Genomic DNA, 19,063 nt, shown 5'->3' on the forward strand with positions numbered 1-19,063 from the left:
GATTAAATCGTTCATTAAGGGCTTTCGGCATATCTGTATGCTAATCGCGGTTGAGGGTAGTAGGACGGGAATTTTAAAATGTGTCGACTCAGACGTGATTATAATCTGTACTAGCTCTTGCTCACGGCTTTTCTCACATGAATTTTGAAAGATATGCGCGTGTTTCTCGTTAAAAAACAATACCTACTTAATAATTTTTTATTAATGTGATATCTACGAGTATGTGATATTTCCAAGGTTTACCAATTTTTGTCTAGATTGGTTCAGTGGTTAAAGCATGAGGGTAAAAGACACGTCATACAATACAGAGAGGGTTACATAAACGTTTATTAAATTATTATCATACTTAGGGCTGATTTTTCAATGGTCAGGTTATGCATAAAAAAACTGAGTAACTAAGTTTGGCACATTGACAGTTTTAGTATGGGAAATATTATGTCAAAACCACAAGGTTATTCTTCATTAAAAGATAATTATCTGACGATTGAAAAATCAGCCCTTTGTTAGCTAGAGCAACATACAATAAATAGATAATAGTAAGCCACTAACATCTGGATTTGAAAAAATATTTATCGTGGGTTCTTCGCGATTTACGTGTCCCTTGAGCCTTTTTTAACGGATAAAAAATAGTTTATGGCGATTCTGTTCTGTTGTAAGACCCCATTTTACCACTTGCACAGTAGTTTACATAGTATCTGTTAACATAGGAACTTTTCAGAAAACTACACATGCCGCAAGCTCGTTTGACATATTATGTACAATATTTTAGATAAATATGGTATCCATACAAAAAACCCCAGACAAAAGCTAGCACGTAAAAACCCCTAAACCTGAAATAATGTGCCTAAATAATTCACTTAGGAAGTTATAACTGTCACGTAGCTTTAACTGTTGCCCACCATTTAGGCAAATGAGTAATATTAGCAATTTTGTCACGTTATCGGCCCACAAAACTAGGTTTATACGTTCAGAATCTAAATATTATCGAGATTTGAAACATTGGTCATAAAACAAAAGGTCGCTCACAAAATCTTAGTGACTTTTTCCTGTGATGCTTTAAATATTTTAGCACAGAATNTAGCGGGAAAAAACATTTGTATGAAAAATCTAAACCGCTTAAGTTAGACGCTTGAATTTTGGCATGCAGGTACCTTAGTAAACTTAAAGCTAAGTTACAGGGCCATTCTTAAATTTGTGCCAATTTTTTTTTTAAAATTAAAGATTTTTTTTTAACTTTTTGCGATGTGTATCGAAAGTATAAACCAAAAGCATACTTTTGATGTATATGGACAACCTTAAANCCAGCAGTAAAAGAGGAGTAGGCTTTACAAAATGCCCATTTGGCGCGGATTGAGGACACTAATCGCCTTAATGCATTTAAGGGCTCTCGAACCTCATTATAACTTTGCCAATTGAATATTAAAGATTAATTAGGGGTCCCGCAGATGATAAAATACTTAATTAATTCTTTCTTTTCTCTTGTCTTGACTTTATAAAGGTACTGTTACACGCGCGCGCATATGCTTTTAGATTATTTCTTTTAACTAATTTCAAATAACTTTACAACCCTGGTGTCTAGACTTCATGCCGTTCTTTGTCTAACATAGCTCAATCATACAGCACTTTATGCTTGACGTAGCTCCCCCGAAACAATAGGTATCTTTTCAGATACTAACTACTAGATATTAGATACGATTACACAAAGCGGTCTTTCAATTTCTGTGTCCCTAAGAACCAACTCTGACCCCTTCCCTTAATATGTTTTCTATATTGTAATATTCTTTTCATGAGTAAACCAACTTGGAAGTTACCCCGCTATTTACCCAATTGCTTCGGATTTCTCACAATGATATACCGAGGTTTGGTAACAAAAGATAAAAATAATTATTATCACTGACGGGATATATTTTTTGAGTTTCCGAAATTTTTTTTCCATTATTTTCCTTAATTTTGAGTTTCCGATATTTCAGCACTGTTGCAAGCGCCATGGTCACGGAGTAACTGACGAAACTTGCGGGTGAGATGTTATGGGCAGACATATCGGTCTAAATTAAGGTACATGGTAGCAATCCCGTCAGTAATAATAATTATGTTAGTGATCATGAAAGTTTAAAACAAAAGATAAAAATACTATATCCAGCTCCAGGCAGTGTCAGAGGGCCCTTAATAAAAGTTGTCGTGTTCCGCCGCCATTGTCGCTAGTGGCGCACAGATACGACAAAGTTTAGTTTCCAACTGGTTATTTACTTTACTCGCCGCTTCCTGGAAGATGCCAACTTGGACTCTGGAATTGCACTGGAATTCTGCCTACAGTAAAACTATAAAAAGTAAAGAAATTTCCCCTCAGAAGTAATAAGGATGTCACCTAACTAGTCTTAGAAGGAAACATTTAAAATGTGAACTAACCTCGTTAGGGGAACCTTTTAACAATAGAGAACTTCTTAGGAACTTATTTAGCTCACAATACACCTTCCTGATGTTTTACTTTGTGCCCTCGTGGACGTTGTTTTCAGAAAAGTAATTAGATTTTCCCTAGAAATTTCCATTGTAGCGTTAAAAATAATTAGCCTTAGATTTATTTTCACGCAAAAACAAGCTTTGTTTTATTTATTTCGAGTGTCCACTTAAACAGTTTTGTTTCACGGCCTTTATTTTAGAAATTCTTAAATTGACTAGTACAACAATATTCATTATAAAAATGACAAATGTACTTTACTCGTGTTTTAGGTTTAAAGAAATTTATTCTCATCAGAAAAACTTACATATTATATGTAAGGGTTCTTACACACGAACAGCAATTTGCTGTCGACGCATGTAACTGCAGTTGACGTCAGAAGGCGACGGCTAGCTGTCGACATGCCGCCGCCGTGCTGTCGACGCGTTCGCGGCTGCCGCCGGCAGGTGGCGACAGCTAGCCGCCTCCGCCATTTTGAAGGTCAACTGTCAGTAGTCCAGGAGCTTACACGCATACCTAATGAGTTCCGAAAAAATTGATTCGGAATTGCTAAAAAATCAGTGCTGCCAAAAACAATAAAATAATATGGAACTCGAATTTAGAAGGCTAGCATAATAAAACATTAAAAAAATAGAGTTCGGTGTGTGTAGTCTCGTTCTCTATTCAATAACATTTCTTAAACCCACAATGACCGGTTCTTTCTCTTTCGTCCACGACGACGTAGTAAAAGCAACAACAGTGTTTCTTCAATTAAATCCATTTTCACCTGGCTCCTGTACAAAGACGTACGCCGACACGGTCGTCGCAGCAAGCTGTCGACATGTGGACTGCAGACGTCGACGTATCGACAGCTTGCTGCGGGCACGTCGACAGCTAGCTGCCGACAAGTGACGGCGACTGCGGTCGCTTTTGCTGTCGTCAATGTGCTGCTCGTGTGTAAGAGCTCTAACAATAAAAAGTAAAATCATTTATTTTTCAAAGAAAACTGTAGTCATACATGTAACAGTAACAGCGTATAGCTAGCTACAAATTCATTTGTTTTCTATATTTAGGGCTGATTTTTCAATCGTCGGATAAGTTTTAACTGAAGAATAAGTTTGGCACATTGACAGTTTAAGTACGGGAAATATGTCAAAATGACAAGGTTATTCTTCAGTTAAAAGATATCTGACGATTGAAATATCAACCTTTAGACTTGTAAATAATTATTAATATACCCGACCACAGCTCCGGGACAATAATTTTAGCGTGTTCAAATTTGGCACTTCAACTCTGCGAAATTTTGAGGCCCCGCCGCACAGCCACAAATGAGTTGCAAATACGTCGTATAATGGCCGCGGGACAATAGTGGGACTGCGGGACCATTATCCGGGACGGAGCCCCGGGATAAGTATTCATTTGCATGGTAATTAAAAAAGCTGCCGAAGTGGGCCTTTGTGATCAAAGAAAGCTCCTCGTAATGACCAATAGTAATTCTTTAACGACAGTATTCACAATTCTATAGGTATACAGTTTTCATTTAACAATTTGGAGATAGTGAATGTATTTTTTACGCCTGCACATAATCTTGTACACTTTAGAAAAAGAGGCTCATAATTGAGAATGTTACTAGGTATGCAAAATCACTTGAAACCTATGTTACAGTTAAGCTTTTACATTTACAAATACATTAGTTTTTATTTCATTCAAAAATACCCAGTAATTATGATTTTATAGGCATTCAAAGTTCGCTTAAATATTGAGACCCGCCGACGGTCACGTGACCCCGTGTGACGTACATTCACAGCGTCCGCTCACTAGAAAACGGATATAAACATACTTAAATAATTTTTTTTTGTAAATACAAACTTATTATACATATTAACACCCAGACCCATCACAGAAATTAAAATTGAACCAAACCCAAACTTGATGCGATTGTGTCGTTTTATTGCGAATTACCTTCCAGCTCCATCATTAGACCCCGATTACTATATAGAATTAAAATACTCATCAATACAAAACGAACGAGCCCAAACTCGATGCATTTAAGTCGTTTTATTATAGAGTTCCTATGGCCACCTTCCAGCTCCATCATCAGATCAGCTCCATGTCATCATAATATTGCATGGTCATCCAAATCACATGTGTTTGCGAAATTTCAGCTTAATCGGTTGCCTGCAAGTGGGTCTTAATTCAGTTTGCAAGATTCCACCCATACAAATATGAGCCAGTCGTTGTAATATGACGTCACGCGCATAAAATGGCGGGCCGGCCGCCGCCCGCACTTTTAAAATTCAATATCTTGGAAACTAATTAACGTATCGAAATAATTCTTTCACGTGTATTTTTTATTTTTAACAGAGAATACAGAAAGCTAAAAAACGAAATTAGTGAACATTCTTCATTGTGACTGACTAGTGCTACTTCTCAGCATTGTCCTAAAGCAGTGGTAGTGTTTTAATCTTTAAGCCTAGGTTTAGACCATCGATTTTTCGTCGGCCGATAGTTTAGTCGGGCAGTTGATCAGTATGGGCTTGTATGGAAGTGCGCACACTACGCCGATTGATTTGGCCGATTCTTCATACAATTTAAAATCGGGCACAACTATCGGCCAACTAAAAATCGGTGGTCTGCGCCCTGTCTAAAAGTTATGCTGAAAGACTTATTTATTTAAGCAGCTAGGAAACTCTTTAATTGGCTTAGATTTCATGCTCATCAAACTAACATGAATATTGTAAAACAGCTGTTGAGTTTCTGAATAAATAAATAAGACTTTTATGATAAAAGGTTTGGATAAACGCACGCAGACCTGTTAATAGACCTTGATCCTCATCTATTATAATTTCTACTGCCTCGTGTAAAATTATATTATCATTTTGACCCAGCTGTACATAGGTAGCTTGGCAAAATTTAACTCTCTGGAAAGTTTATATTTTGAAGTCCAGTAGATTAACCTTATTATGTAAATTTAATCAATATTCCCTCTGTTTTAGTATAAAGTTTAATTAAAACAGAGCAGAGCAAATATTGCTAAGAATAACGGGCATGCTTCAGGGGCCTTTAATTACACCTTTGCTATTTCGCAAACGTTCTCTAATTAACTTCCATATAAAGTAGCTCTAGTTTGCAAGGGAATATCATAATAATGTTACTGGATATTTTATGAGACGGGTGTTGCAATTAAAACTTCATTAGAGTTATTTTGAATTACTGTTTCTTTGTAAATGTACCAATTAGTCTGATATGAAATACTAGGCAGACAGAAAGGAGTAGGAGCATTATGAACCATTATGAATACATTCGCACTCCACTCATTTATTCTAATTGTCATAGGACTCGAGTGCAGCTTAAATAAGTAGGTACATGGCAAGAAAGATCTGTCCATTATTACTCATTTTTCTTTTACAACTTTTTAAAGAAAATGAAATCCTTACTCTATGCAATTCTCTTCACTGGGACCGTCCAGGCGGTTTGCACCTGACGGTAGTACATAAAGCAAACACAATCTGTATAACGAGATGAGATGTACCCCTTCCCCCTCCCCACCCCCTCTTTGTTTCTCGACGACTTGTTTTAATATTAAATCGGCGGATTTGTTCTGTGCAAGACTTGCAAGTTATTTTGAGTGTTTAAGCCGGTGACGTCGAGTTTAGGGTGAAGAGTTTAACGTTGTTTATTGTTATTGTGATTCTGATTCATCTTAATGTTTGTAACTCGAATCACGCGCTAAGTGTGGGGATTTTAATGACATTTTGCACAAATATCTTGACATACATACCTTCGCTTCAAAATAGTTTATTTCTTATGGCTCTTTTTGTTAATCTTCAATTGAAATTTTGAGTAAGTGCTTCGGAGGGCACATTAGTCTAGAGATCCCTGTAAGGTATATCCATACGTCTGTAATTTAAATATTTAAAACTGAAAGTTGACTGACTGACTGACGTAATGATCTATCAACGCACAGCCCAAAACACTGGACGGATCGGGCTGAAACTTCCCAGTAAGTGCCAAGGAGGTAGACAATTCAACCGTCACATTCGGTAGTTCTGCCCACAGTCCACGTTGGCACTTATCAGCAGCGCTAGTGTGGCACTAGCCGGGCCACTTAGTCGCCGTTACTTCAACAACCAACTTGTTACTGCGAGTGGCCGAGTCGGGATACTTGGGACGATAGCACACTGGGTTGGGGTCAGTCCTCAACTCTGTAGTATTGCAAAAGACCAAAGTAGATCAGCATTTTGTTAAATACATCGGATATTTCCATAGTAAATCCCAAGAAAATAGACTACTCGACTGGCACATTTGGGAGCTCTAGTCAAACTCCACATGGCACTTATCCGCAGCACTAGCCGGACCACTTAGTCGCCATTACTTCAACAACCAACTTGTTACTGCGAGTGGCCGAGTCGGGATACTTGGGACGATGGCACACTGGTCCTCAAGTCTTTTAGGAATTACAAATGGGACAATCCCAAACTCTTTTAACTCAATACCTACCCGTAGGTACTCGTATAATATGCTAATTATGATTCTTGTGTAATCAGAAGCGCAAATTCGATTAGGTTATTTAAAAGTGCTTGAGATCAGATAAAAACTACCTTATGTCTTATATTAATTGTAGTGAATAAATTTATAGGTCCGTCACACAGCCGAGTAACCTTAAGAGTAGGCGCACACCGTTGATTTTTCGTCGGCCGATAGTTTAGTCGGGCAGATGATCAGTATGGGCATGTATGAGAGTGCCATTTGATTCGATTTGGCCGATTCTTCATACAAAATAAAATCGGGCACAACTATCGGTCAACTAAAATCAACGGTGTGCGCCTACTCTAAGAGGCATTTGCTCATACTAAACATTAATAAATGTTACCTACTAACTAATCCTCTACTTATTTCTTAAACATTACTATCACTCCACCTCTGTCTGAAGTTGCTACCCAAAATACCGAACTTGACTTTTGTAAATGAGTGAAGTTATTAGGCCACGTTTATAATTGAGGGCAAATCCGCGGGCAAAAGCTAGTATTTCCCATAATTAAGTCTTTCAGATGTTCAAATTAGGTCTTGAACATGAGTCGATTCTTCATTGTCCTCAAACCTGACAGTGTAGTAATACTCGTAGTATTTGTTAATTAAATCCCCGAGGAGATAATTAAGCTCACCTCTAATTACTTGGCTGAGAAGCCAGCTTAATGTGTAAGCTTTGTGGCTGCTAACTTATTTATGTTAGGATTATCAAACATTTCCTTGTAATAGTAACCTTTTTTAGAGACAGTGTATTTTTTTTCTGTCATACTAGGTAAGTATACTCGTATTAGTTACAGCCAAACTGGAGTTTATTACTAGGTATATCTAAATAACGCGTTTCCCGATTTCACTTCTCAATTAGTGATCTAGAAGTTCTTCAGTTATAAGTAATCTTGCACTTTCTCCTGGCAAACCTCCTAGGAAAATATGATTGTAGAATACGTCTGTCGTTTTATATTGAGTTGTAAAATAGTAGCCGCGAACAGTTTTTACCATATTCATTTATTTTTTAACTGTATCACAAGTTTTCTATACTCCAAAATAATTTAAAGTAGGTACTATTTCTTTTTCTTGTTATGCGCTAATGTTATTGTAAAATATGTGATATGTAGTACATACTTGACGTTTGACTTACACACTGATCCATCAAAGCAGCTTGTTCAAAGGAGTTGCACTTAACTCTCCATTACAGCGATACCCCCGATTGGCCTGCCCTGACGACGGCCGGCAAACTTGTGGAGTCGCTCTCAAGTGCCGAATGTAGCCTGGGCTTAACTTTGCCGTGCTTGGACTGAAACTACTCGTATACAGCAGCCTTTAATTGATATTTCATAGTTGTCGGTAAGGCGAATATGCATGCAGAGTCATGTTTTTAGATTACAACTTTTGTTCCTTAAAGATTGGGACACCTAAAGAGCCCTTTTATGGCTACCCTTTTCTTTGTTTATTTTGACGTACAGGAGTGCAAAATCGTGTTCTAAACAAAATAAAATACCTACATTACATTTTTTTTTAAAACTGTATAAGTTTTTTATAAAATTTGTCTTTATTATTGAATCGATCCCGTGCTTCAAAAGAGACGTTTCAACTCCTGTAGATCCCATTTAATCAAGGCAGACACCAGGGGCGGCTTGTAAAGTTTGACACCCGTGTATAGAACATCTACTTTCAAAACCTACATTATAGAAGAAGATATCAAACTTACTATAATACAGCTTGAACGTAAAGCAATAACGCTCATACTCCTAATGGACCTACTATAAGCTACTTAAGGTCGGTCCACACAAATCCATCCAAGTAAGTTGTTGCAAGAGACAGCTTGCGCGGAACTCTCCATTAGAGCGATATTCCAGATTGGCCCAAGCTGAGGACACAGGACTTTACGGAGTTTGTTCTAGCCAGCGGATGTGAACTAAGCCTTACTTCGCGGCATTTTGACAAAGAACTAAAACGGTGGCTTTTAAGTGAAGTGCCTAATTGATAGAGTGAGGATTCGTAGAATAAAATTCTATCAAATTAATTTTACTCTTTTTAATCCGACTTCACGACGGGACGATACCGTCTTTTGCATTATTTAACTTGTCCATACACTTAAAAAAATAGATAGAAACTTTAGTTATTTTGAAAATGAAATGCAAAACCACTTCTTTACTTTGAAACGGTTTTTCTTAGATCCAGTACACACGTCACTTTATCGTATACACTCGTACTTAGCAGCAAACAACCCTATGTAGCACGTGTGAACTTAAATATATATTAATTTACTTCGGTAAATTGTGACCTGAATCTATTAAATTTCCATAACACGTTACCACTTTAACGTATCAAGTTTCCACAATATTATCAAGTAATATGATTTACAATTTTCGCCCCAAACTCTAACGTTGATGTACCCAATTTTGTTTTAGTTTACCCTAAAAACTTGTTGGTACAGCTCCAAAATTACCCCGGATACCGCATCGTATGCCAACAACATAAGCTCCTTAGTGCATAAATTGTGTGAGTTGCCGCTAAAAAGCTCCTTAATAGAAAAGCTTTTAGTGCTGGGCGGATAAAAATAACGCCCACCATGAAATGTAAATGAAACGTTTTTGACATTCATGATGCTATGTTGATGTATTATTATAAATACTTTGAGTTGTTAGTATAGCATGCTAAATAAACTTTGAAACTTTGTAGACAGCTTAATGAAGCTCTGGGCAAGATATCGAAAACAGATAACATTTTCACTGGAACTTGGGGATTAATTAGATTAAAAATATCAGTCTTCGGCTTATAAATGGTATTTTTGTTCTTAAGTCTTTAATCCTTTTCTTTGAATGTAAGGTAATAATAATACTAAATGATTGGTTTTCAGATATGGTGTATTTTTACAGTATAATGTTTATGGTTTATTGTTGGCTATAATTTAACTAATTATATGTTTTTAACATAGGTTACATTCGTTTTCATCTACCCTTGAAATTATCATATTGTCAAATAACTAATTCGTACTAATTGGTTGTGGGATACCAGTAAAACAGATGTAACTAAGATGTTAATTGTTACGTTCGCTGCATTGTTTGTTCTTTTACCTGCATGTTTGATGTTTGCACTTTATTCTACGTATTTACTATGGTAAACGTTGTTTTAAATGGTTAGAATTTTTATTTCACTTGCCTGTGTGTGTCACTTTGTACTTGTTAGAACCTTTGTAGTTATTTGTTTCTTTTGTACTCCTCAAAGTAAGTTTTTTGAAACTTTTTGTGCAAATGGAATGTTTTCCCAGAAGTTATATTTTCACTTTGCTAGTTGTGATACACATTTTCATTACTAATTGAAATGATCTATTTACTAATGATATTTAACTGTCCAGGTGCTATACGACGGCAAGCTGTCGTCGGCCATAGTGTTCATGTACAACCCAGTGGCAACTGACGGCCAGCTGTGTCTCCAATCAGCTCCCAAGGGCAACGTGTCATACTTCGTGCACACACCGCACGCGCTCATGTTACAGGTGAACTCTTGAACACTCATGCACCCCTGGTACTTTTCAGGGCGGTTGTATGGGTGGGTATGGTAATTTTTGGACTTAGGATCAAATTAATATGTGCCATTTATGTTGGTGTGTAATGAAAACACTAAAAATACACGTTTCATTTAAATAATAATAGAAATGTACAGTAAAGCTTTTATGACCTTTTTTTTATTCTTTACGTCCGTAAATGCAAGATCCTGTGATAAAATTTTACAACCCACTTTGAATAGTCACTCCTTTAAATTCATGTATTCCTTGTCCTTCTAAATTTACCCTTAGCAACCAAAAGAAACTAACAAAAGCATTTTTTCTCAGGAAGTCAAAGCGGTGGTTACGCATTCAATACACAGCGCGTTGAACTCAATAGGCGGGGTTCAAGTTCTATTCCCGTTGTTCGCCCAACTGGACTTGCCGCACGACGCGCCCGCAGCCGATCCCAAAAGAGACCCCATGCTATGGTATGTTGTCCTGGTAGTTTGGTTTCGTTATTATAAATTTTAACATGTTCATTTTTGGTTAGAGACGGCCATTTTTGAGGGGCGGATACTGATTTTATTATTTGACTGGAAAAGTCCCTCCTACCCATTCGTTTTGGAAGGATTTAAACTGTAAAGCTTCTAAACATTAATAACGCCCGGTCTAAACTCCTCGACCTTTTGTCGGGAAGGGATCAGATAAACTGTACATAGTTACATCCTATAACGGTACGGCTCATAGCTCAACGGCCGCCAAAATAGTAAAGTTTGAGCGCTAAGTACCAACATCAGAATTAGAGTTTAATCCCCACAACTATAAAGGATGTGTGGAATTTGCCTAAACAAAGTTTCGTCTCGGCTTCCCGCTCTATTGTCGTACTCGGCGATAGTTCATGCTCCAGATACAGAATTAAGTTGGAAAGGGATTACCGAGCTAAATCACTGGTATATTGGGCTCTAGAATTTGCGAGTCCCCAGTTCTAAAGCCATTCATTAATATTCGAAGTAGCCTCCCGCGGCGTTAGGCGGCTAAATGCACTTTCACTGTCGCGCGGCAATCGCCCCTGAAACCGGGGCCTCCCCGCGCGGCCGGGTAATAGCAGCTATGAACTAACTCCTGGACAGGGATGTTAAGGATATGAAGTTTCGGTTATGGATACGGTTACGGATATTAGAATAATATTATAGTACCGGTTTCGGTTACGGATATCAAAATTTTAAAAATGTTAAATTCAATAGACCCACATCCAGCCACTTTATGTACTATGATGACGACACTTATGATAAAGGTAAAACAGGCGAGGATATCAGATTCTGACAGGGAATGTCAGACAAGTAACAAATATTAAAAACATTAAGATTTAGACTCCGCCTTTATCCGAAACTTTTGAATCGGTTTCGGTTACGGTTACGGATATCCATAACATCCCTGCTATGAACTAACTCCTCTCAACTCCTAATTGCCGGGTGTCGACTTGCGTGCCCGCCGTGATTTATTGGGGACACTTTGCGGGACAATTTATAATTTGTGCGCGGGTTATGTTCGTTATTAAATTAGGTATCTTTCATAACATTAATAATGTGGGCTCTTCGAGATTTATAGTGAATAATGAAATTCCGAAATTAATTGCAGTCGAAACAAATTGAAGGTTTAGGTACGAGTAAATTCGGGTAAAGATCGGCTTCTCGTGGGAGTGACTCCAGGTGGCGTCTCAAAGAGCAAGAGGGCCACGTCCCTCCGTTTCGTACTCACATCAAAGCGAATTAGAGCCGCGTACGTATTCGCATGTCACTTAATGAGTCAACCCGGGTCTCAGCGATCGTGATTGCGCGTAGTGAGGCGAGAGGGTTTTAGGTAGATGAAAATTGTAAATATTTGAGTTTTCGCTGTTCAAAGCTCGTGTTAAATGAAAGAAAAATACTTAAAAGTGACGCAATTTAAGTCAACTCTTAGGCCCAGAACAGACGGTGAAATGCAACTGCAACGAAACTGCAACTGCTAGTTTCTTTTGAATTGCATCTAAGTTTCTGCCATAGCGTCCGTTGAGAGACCACACATGACGCGACCAGTTTGAAACTTTCACTTTCAGTTTCGTTGCAGTTGCGTCTGTTCCGTCTGTTCTGGGCCTTATTCACTAGATAACGGAGAAGTTAGGACCGTATAAAGATTTAGTAAGAAATAAAATCTTTCAGAAGAAAGTCGTGATTTTTCCATAACTGCGTATTACATTCGCTCATGCTGACGGCGAACAAATGTTGTTAAAGCAAACAACTCGCGGGAAGTTTTCGCAACAAATAAATTCTGTTTAAAGGAACTTTTCCTTTTTTACACTCACTATAAAGGAGGGCTTTTGCGTGTGTCGGCAGCGATTCGATTGTTGGAATAACTTGGAACTCTGGAATAATACGGCCTTTAGGAATTATTGTAATTTCAAGTTAACTTCTTTGAAAGAAATGTGATTTTGTTGATCTTCGCATAATGGCTTCTGATTTTACCAGAATATTAAGCTTTGGTTCAAATTAGTAATTTAAAATAGCTTTAAACATGTATAACATACTAGCTTTCCGCCCACGGCTTCGCCTGCGTAGAATTTTGTCTGTCACAGAAAAACTTTACGGCGCGCGTCCCTGTTTCAAAAACCGGGATAAAAACTATCCTATGTCCTTTCCTGGAACTCAAACTATCTCTTTGCCAAATTTCATCAAAATGGGTTCAGTGGAAGAAAAAAGCGTGAAAGAGAGACAGACAGACAGACAGACAGAGTTACTTTCTCATTTATAATATTAGTATAAATTGCTCTATTTTTACTCGTAGATTTTCAGTAGACAACGGATAATAAGTTATTTTAGTCCTATTAATATCGGCAAAAAGTATTATTTTTTTGCGTGGGGAGCGTAGGCAAATCCACCATTTAGGTACCTCAGGTAAATTATAGATGTTCATGTAACTGTAATGTAGACTAAATGACCTTCAGGACTAATACGATATCGAGGTATTTTATCGCTTGTAGACGATAAGCCCATACTTTTGTCGACTATAATAATTTTATCATGTTGCGCATCGTAGCCCGCCTGATCATGATGACGATGGATGTCTTTTGGTTGAATTGAACAAACCAAAACTCTGTGTGTTTTCCCCGACAGCTCCAAGCTCCTCGGCTTCGTCTGCTCCCTGGTGGAGTCTTGCAGCACGGTCCAGCAGCACATGCTGCAATGCCGGGGCTTCCTGGTCGTCTCGCACATGCTGCAGCGCTGCAGCCGCGACCACCTCACCCCAGACACCCTGGCATCCTTCCTACACCTCACAAAGCACCTGGTGACTTGCTGCTCGCCCAACTCGGATCTCCTGCTGAAACAGGTAGGTTTTTATCCACGATCTACAACCCAGTCGAGTTATTGTTGTTCCAATTCACGAAGGCGAGTGAGCTTTACATGTGTGGTGGCTCGATACTGTTCGTTTTTCAGTTTTGATAGACATTACTGGGCATTACACTATCGTTATGTGCATGTACACTCACTCGCCTTCGTGAAGCGCAAGAACTATAACTGCGCACTTGGCTGAACGCGACCTCACCTCGCCGCGTTAGCCTTGTTCGTGCCAGACCGTCGATATGACGTCACGGCTGCATAGTGCGCAGTTAACTTGACCGGGTTGTATGGTTCTATATGTACAGGGATAAGGGCGTCTCGTTTAATACACAATCAAAGCACATCTAAGAAAACACAGAACACTTAATTTTAGGGATAAAACCAAATTAGTTACCAATTTGATTTTAAGTTGCTTTGAAACCAATAGGTGATGGTTACTTTTTGACGTATACCAAAAAAGTATGACCATAAAAAGAATGTCAATTGACTGTCATACATAATTAAAACTTATTTGTAAATGTTTGCTCAAATAGCAAATTAAATTGTCCTTTGTCAAGGAATCGGATCATTATTCATTATGTATCTTAAAAGTGTTTCGAACTCGTTAAATAAAATCCAGACGACCATAATGAAAATGAATAATAAGGTTTAATTCCGTCGTATAAATAGATGTTGAATAAATGAAACTGCCCGTTACCCGGGATGATAAATATTTCACCGTTTTAACACAATTGCGCGAGTACAAAGCATTTCCATAATTTCTGGTCGTTTAAAATGCGCGGGCAAAAAGAAAATTGCTTTCGTGAAAAATTTATAGCGACTACGTAAACATAATAATGTTTGCGGAATGTTCGTCAGTTTACAAGCTAAACAGGGCTGCGGTCCGTTGCAAACTGCATCAACCTGCACACAAATTACAGTCCATTTCGGAACACCGCTTTGACACTGCAAATAAATCAATTTGTACGAACACTGCGATAATAGTTGCACGGCTGCGTTTAATTGCGCGGTGAACTGGAAACATTTTACACTAATTCATTTGCTCACTTCATTTGGAGGCATCCCCGTTCGATAGTTTTGGCATGCATCGGCTATGATCAAAAACAATTTTAGCCTGGATTGCATCATTTTACTTTAGCTATAACAAATGTCAAGTCTGTCAAACTCTATACACAAACGGCGGTTAAAGTTGTACTTACCGTTAAAGAAGGTGGTGAAAGTCAGCCTTACCACCGTATTCACAAACATTACTATGAGGTCTCACAAAGCGCGTGGACGCACAGGGTCACACACGAACTAATCACAGAGCTCTATTCAACGCTGTGCGTTCGATTTGCTGCTTCACTTAAGCAAGCATCGTTTGTGAATACGGGCGTTAGTGTAACAAAATAAATACTGTAGGTATACCTATACGATTTTATAATTACCAACTTTGAAAATAAGGTTTTTCCTTCACTAAAATAAATAAGTACCTACATAGTAAATATTTTCCAGCATAAAGCAAAGCAAAGCACTTTCTAGCTAAAATCCTACTTATACTTTTCTTAGAAGTGAAAATATTTTTTTCTTAGAATTCTTAATCACAACATTGTGCTCGAAAATCACTTCGTCTTTAAATAACAATCTTTCTGAATCGTAATTCTATACAAATTAAATAAGCACAAAGAATAACACAAATACGTTAAGTTTTATTTTTCTTATCTTTGTATTTATTAAAATGTACTTATGATAAAAACGTTTTTAGTTTCTAACCCTACACTGCATTCAGTCCCTTATGTGGGACAACCAATATAATTGATTCTTTTTCTGATTTGAGCCAAGTAGCGGCATCTATCATTACGTAAATAAAGTGACAACAACCAATAGCATCCATTTATTGCATTAGTTGAAATTAGATGGCAGCACTATCTCGCTTAATCAGTCATTTAATTGAAAATTTTGAACGTCAGCCACGCGCCGTGCGTATTCATTTTGAAAATTTAATAAAAAATAGTTGTTTATGGAATGCAACAGTGGATAAATTGTTTTCATGTCGAAATATCAGTGATCTAAACAAATGTAAGTATATTTTTTTTATTTGGCCGTGTTTCGATACTAAATTTTTACAATTACTGTGTGTTCCCGATGTGTCACTTCATGCAGTGATGATACAATTTTAGATGTGTATACTAATGGCATGATGTTGATTATTTTTGCATAGTTGCGAAGAAAACCTCATCCAGCGCTCAAATCCAAAATTATTTGACAATACTATTAGGCAATGAAGATGAACAAGACTCCTCAGGCCGAAAGTGACGATGACATTGCCTCAATTAGATCTACCCTCAACAAACTTTCTGAAACATTTAGTAATAAGTACGGATGACGAAGAGCAATTTTTTTCACTGAACAGGTATGAATTCGCTGCACCATTATCAGGGTCATATGCTGGTGATATGCAGCAGCATAATATACCAAATCCTAGTGGTTAGATCCTGCTGTTTCCTACATTCAGATTCGTGATGCAGTTGCCTTCACGAACACGTCAATCAACAGTTGTTTCTTCCGCGTCTGCTGCAAAAGACGCTTCTCCTACACCTGCTGTTTCCGTCGCCAGAATAAAGCAAAATATCAGCTGGAAAAAAAATTACCATCCAACAAATCTTGAGTTTTGAGGGCAAACCGATCTAGAACCAGAAGTTGAAATTCCTTTGCAATATTTCTTGTAATTATTTGCCATTGATAAGAAATACCATGTCAGTAAGTAAACCAGTTTGAAAAATTCAGCAATATCTACACTTCAATGACAATACAACTCAGCCACCAGCAGGCACTGCAGGATACGATCGTCTCCATAACTCAGACATCTAATAGAAATCCTAAAAAAAATATCAAGCTACACCCAAACGAGAAGCATTGTCAGTGGATGAGCAAATGTGCGCTACTAAGGCCTCTATCATGCTGCGCCAATATTTACTTAATAAGCCTCATAAATGGGAGTAATCCTTGATTGTCTTGTTATTCGGCTACACATGCCCTGTATTGATTACGCTTTAATTTAGGTAGGTCATTGCATGCAGTGCCACATATGGAACAAAATAAAAAAATCAATTTTCTCCTCAACCACTAGTTTTTTTTAATTTTAGCTGTGCTTCCCGTGTTCTAGACCACAAATATTACCTGAAAAGATTTTTTTTTCTAAAAACAAAAAAATCATGCAGTGTAGGGCTAAGGATGGGTTGCACCATTTTATAACTTTAACAAATTTTAATGTCAAAAATCTGTCAAACTTTATAAAAAAGCACCGGTTATCGTTAAAGTTACGGTCAAAGTAAGGTGGTGCAACTCGGCCTAAAAGGTTAAGAGGTAACAAAAGTGCCATCTGCATTCCACGATCTTTGCTTTCCAACAATAATCTTTACGATACTCTGACAACTGACAAGCCTTGATAAATGGTCAAATCTTTGTCGCTTTGTTTCACGAATAATTAATGACTAACTGTCAAATCGTTAACCCGCCGATTGCTGATACCAAAATTATTGACTGGAATCATATACATATAAAATACGTATACAGACTACTAGGGTTGGGTATATTATCCCCAAAGGACACATAATTGGCCGTTAAAATTTAACTGGCCAAGTTTAACGCAACACTTTATAGGCGCATTGGACTTCGAAGATGGTGAAAATGACTGCTATTATTATGTGTAAAATTCTTTACGAGTCCCCTAATACAACTTTACGATGCGGTTAGCATATTTTATGTGAGAGTAATTGGTTTATATGAGTATACTGTCGAGGCGTGAGCTTCTAAATACATTAACAAATGATTGACAGCCAAAATCAATTTTCCTATAGATGACCCACGCTGAACTGTCCCACCAAACTCAATGACAGGGGGGCCGCTAGCATCGTTCAAATATATGGTTTCCAACATGGCAAAAATCAGAACCAGCGATCCGGTATTGACGGTTGCGTCCCGCTGTCAATGTCATGGATAGGACAGTTCAATATTTTGGAACTATACTAGCTTTTATTTAGCTGCAACTTTCTTTTTGTCTTTTTATTCTATTGTGTGTATTATCTAATGTCACGAACCCATCAGATATTCTTATCACATCATATATATGATAATATTTTGTCTTAATTTTTTTAAATTAAGATCTAAAGGAGCTGAAGAAAATCGGCTAATTGGAAGCTTGTTTTTCAATACTGTTATTGTTAGAATATTTAAATTATCCGTATCGTGAAGTTGTACTATTGTTTGTGACTTTGTTTTTTCGTATTCCCCAACAAACATTTCTCTCACTGACTCTACGCCTTTTTGTGTAATTCTCTCAGTTCTTTCCCGAGCAAACTTGTTTGAAATTCTTAATTAATTGATCTCAATCCAACATCGAGTTGGATAGCTTTTACAGTTTAGTTCCATTGGGAACTTTTGCTCTAAATTTCAATTACAAGTTGATCGGGAACGAGCTGCGTTTCGAGCGCACGTCAAAATAACCGATTGTTTTAGTCTTAAGTTTTATTTCGATGGTTGCTAGCGCATGCTCCTTGCTTCAGACGTCCCACACGACCTTTTGCACTTAACGAAGAATTATCTCGTTTGATTTTAATTGATATTTGTTGAGAAAAGTCGCCGTTTTAGACGCAAAATAGATTCAAGTGTCGTCGTTATTTTTATGTGTAAGAGATAGTTCTTCGCTACGCATTTAGTTCAAAAAACTTCACAACAATGATGTTCCATCTTTGATGAAATTGCACACCCTTTTCAGCTTGTTCTTTGTAAAAGTATTTGAAGTGAACCTTTTGAATTAAATGCTTTAAATCTTATTTCAAACTTAGCCCCACTCCTACACTTTCCAGTTGACTGAATCACTGAGTTTTGTATATTTTTTATTGATGTCATTTTATGATGTAAGGGTATTAAACACTACGGATTATCGAATCAACATCACAACACGCACAATAAAATCGTTCAAGTTTAAACAGCGATACTTTTTAATGCTTTTTAGTTTAGTTTACACAATATCGAGATAGATTTCTCATTTTTGTACTTGTGGGTTAGTTTATTTAGTATAAATCATGGGTATTAAACACACAAACTGATTTTAATTTCGTACAAAACTCTTTTTCGATTTAGATGTTCAAATCGATCACAGCTTATCCGCACCCAAAGCTTATTGAGCTTAGCCAGAATCGGGGTAAACGGTACCTGCGAATATATTTTTAATTCATTTAAGATAAAGTTGTACTT

General features: G+C 37.4%; 1 protein-coding gene across 1 annotated transcript in view; it reads left to right on the top strand.

Moving 5' to 3' along the window:
• Positions 1-1,846: 1,846 nt before the first annotated feature.
• LOC114364449 (A kinase anchor protein rugose) overlaps positions 1,847-19,063 on the top strand; it is a 56,124-nt gene continuing 38,907 nt past the window's right edge. Inside the window, exons 1-4 of the mRNA XM_028320619.1 lie at positions 1,847-1,864; positions 10,320-10,460; positions 10,797-10,939; positions 13,601-13,814. Coding sequence (XP_028176420.1) covers positions 1,847-1,864; positions 10,320-10,460; positions 10,797-10,939; positions 13,601-13,814 — 516 coding nt within the window. The remainder of the gene's footprint in view (positions 1,865-10,319; positions 10,461-10,796; positions 10,940-13,600; positions 13,815-19,063) is intronic.

This window comes from Ostrinia furnacalis, unplaced genomic scaffold (genome assembly GCF_004193835.3).
Source record: "Ostrinia furnacalis isolate ACB-3 unplaced genomic scaffold, ASM419383v2 OfSCF7420, whole genome shotgun sequence".
Taxonomy (NCBI): Eukaryota; Metazoa; Arthropoda; class Insecta; order Lepidoptera; family Crambidae; genus Ostrinia; species Ostrinia furnacalis.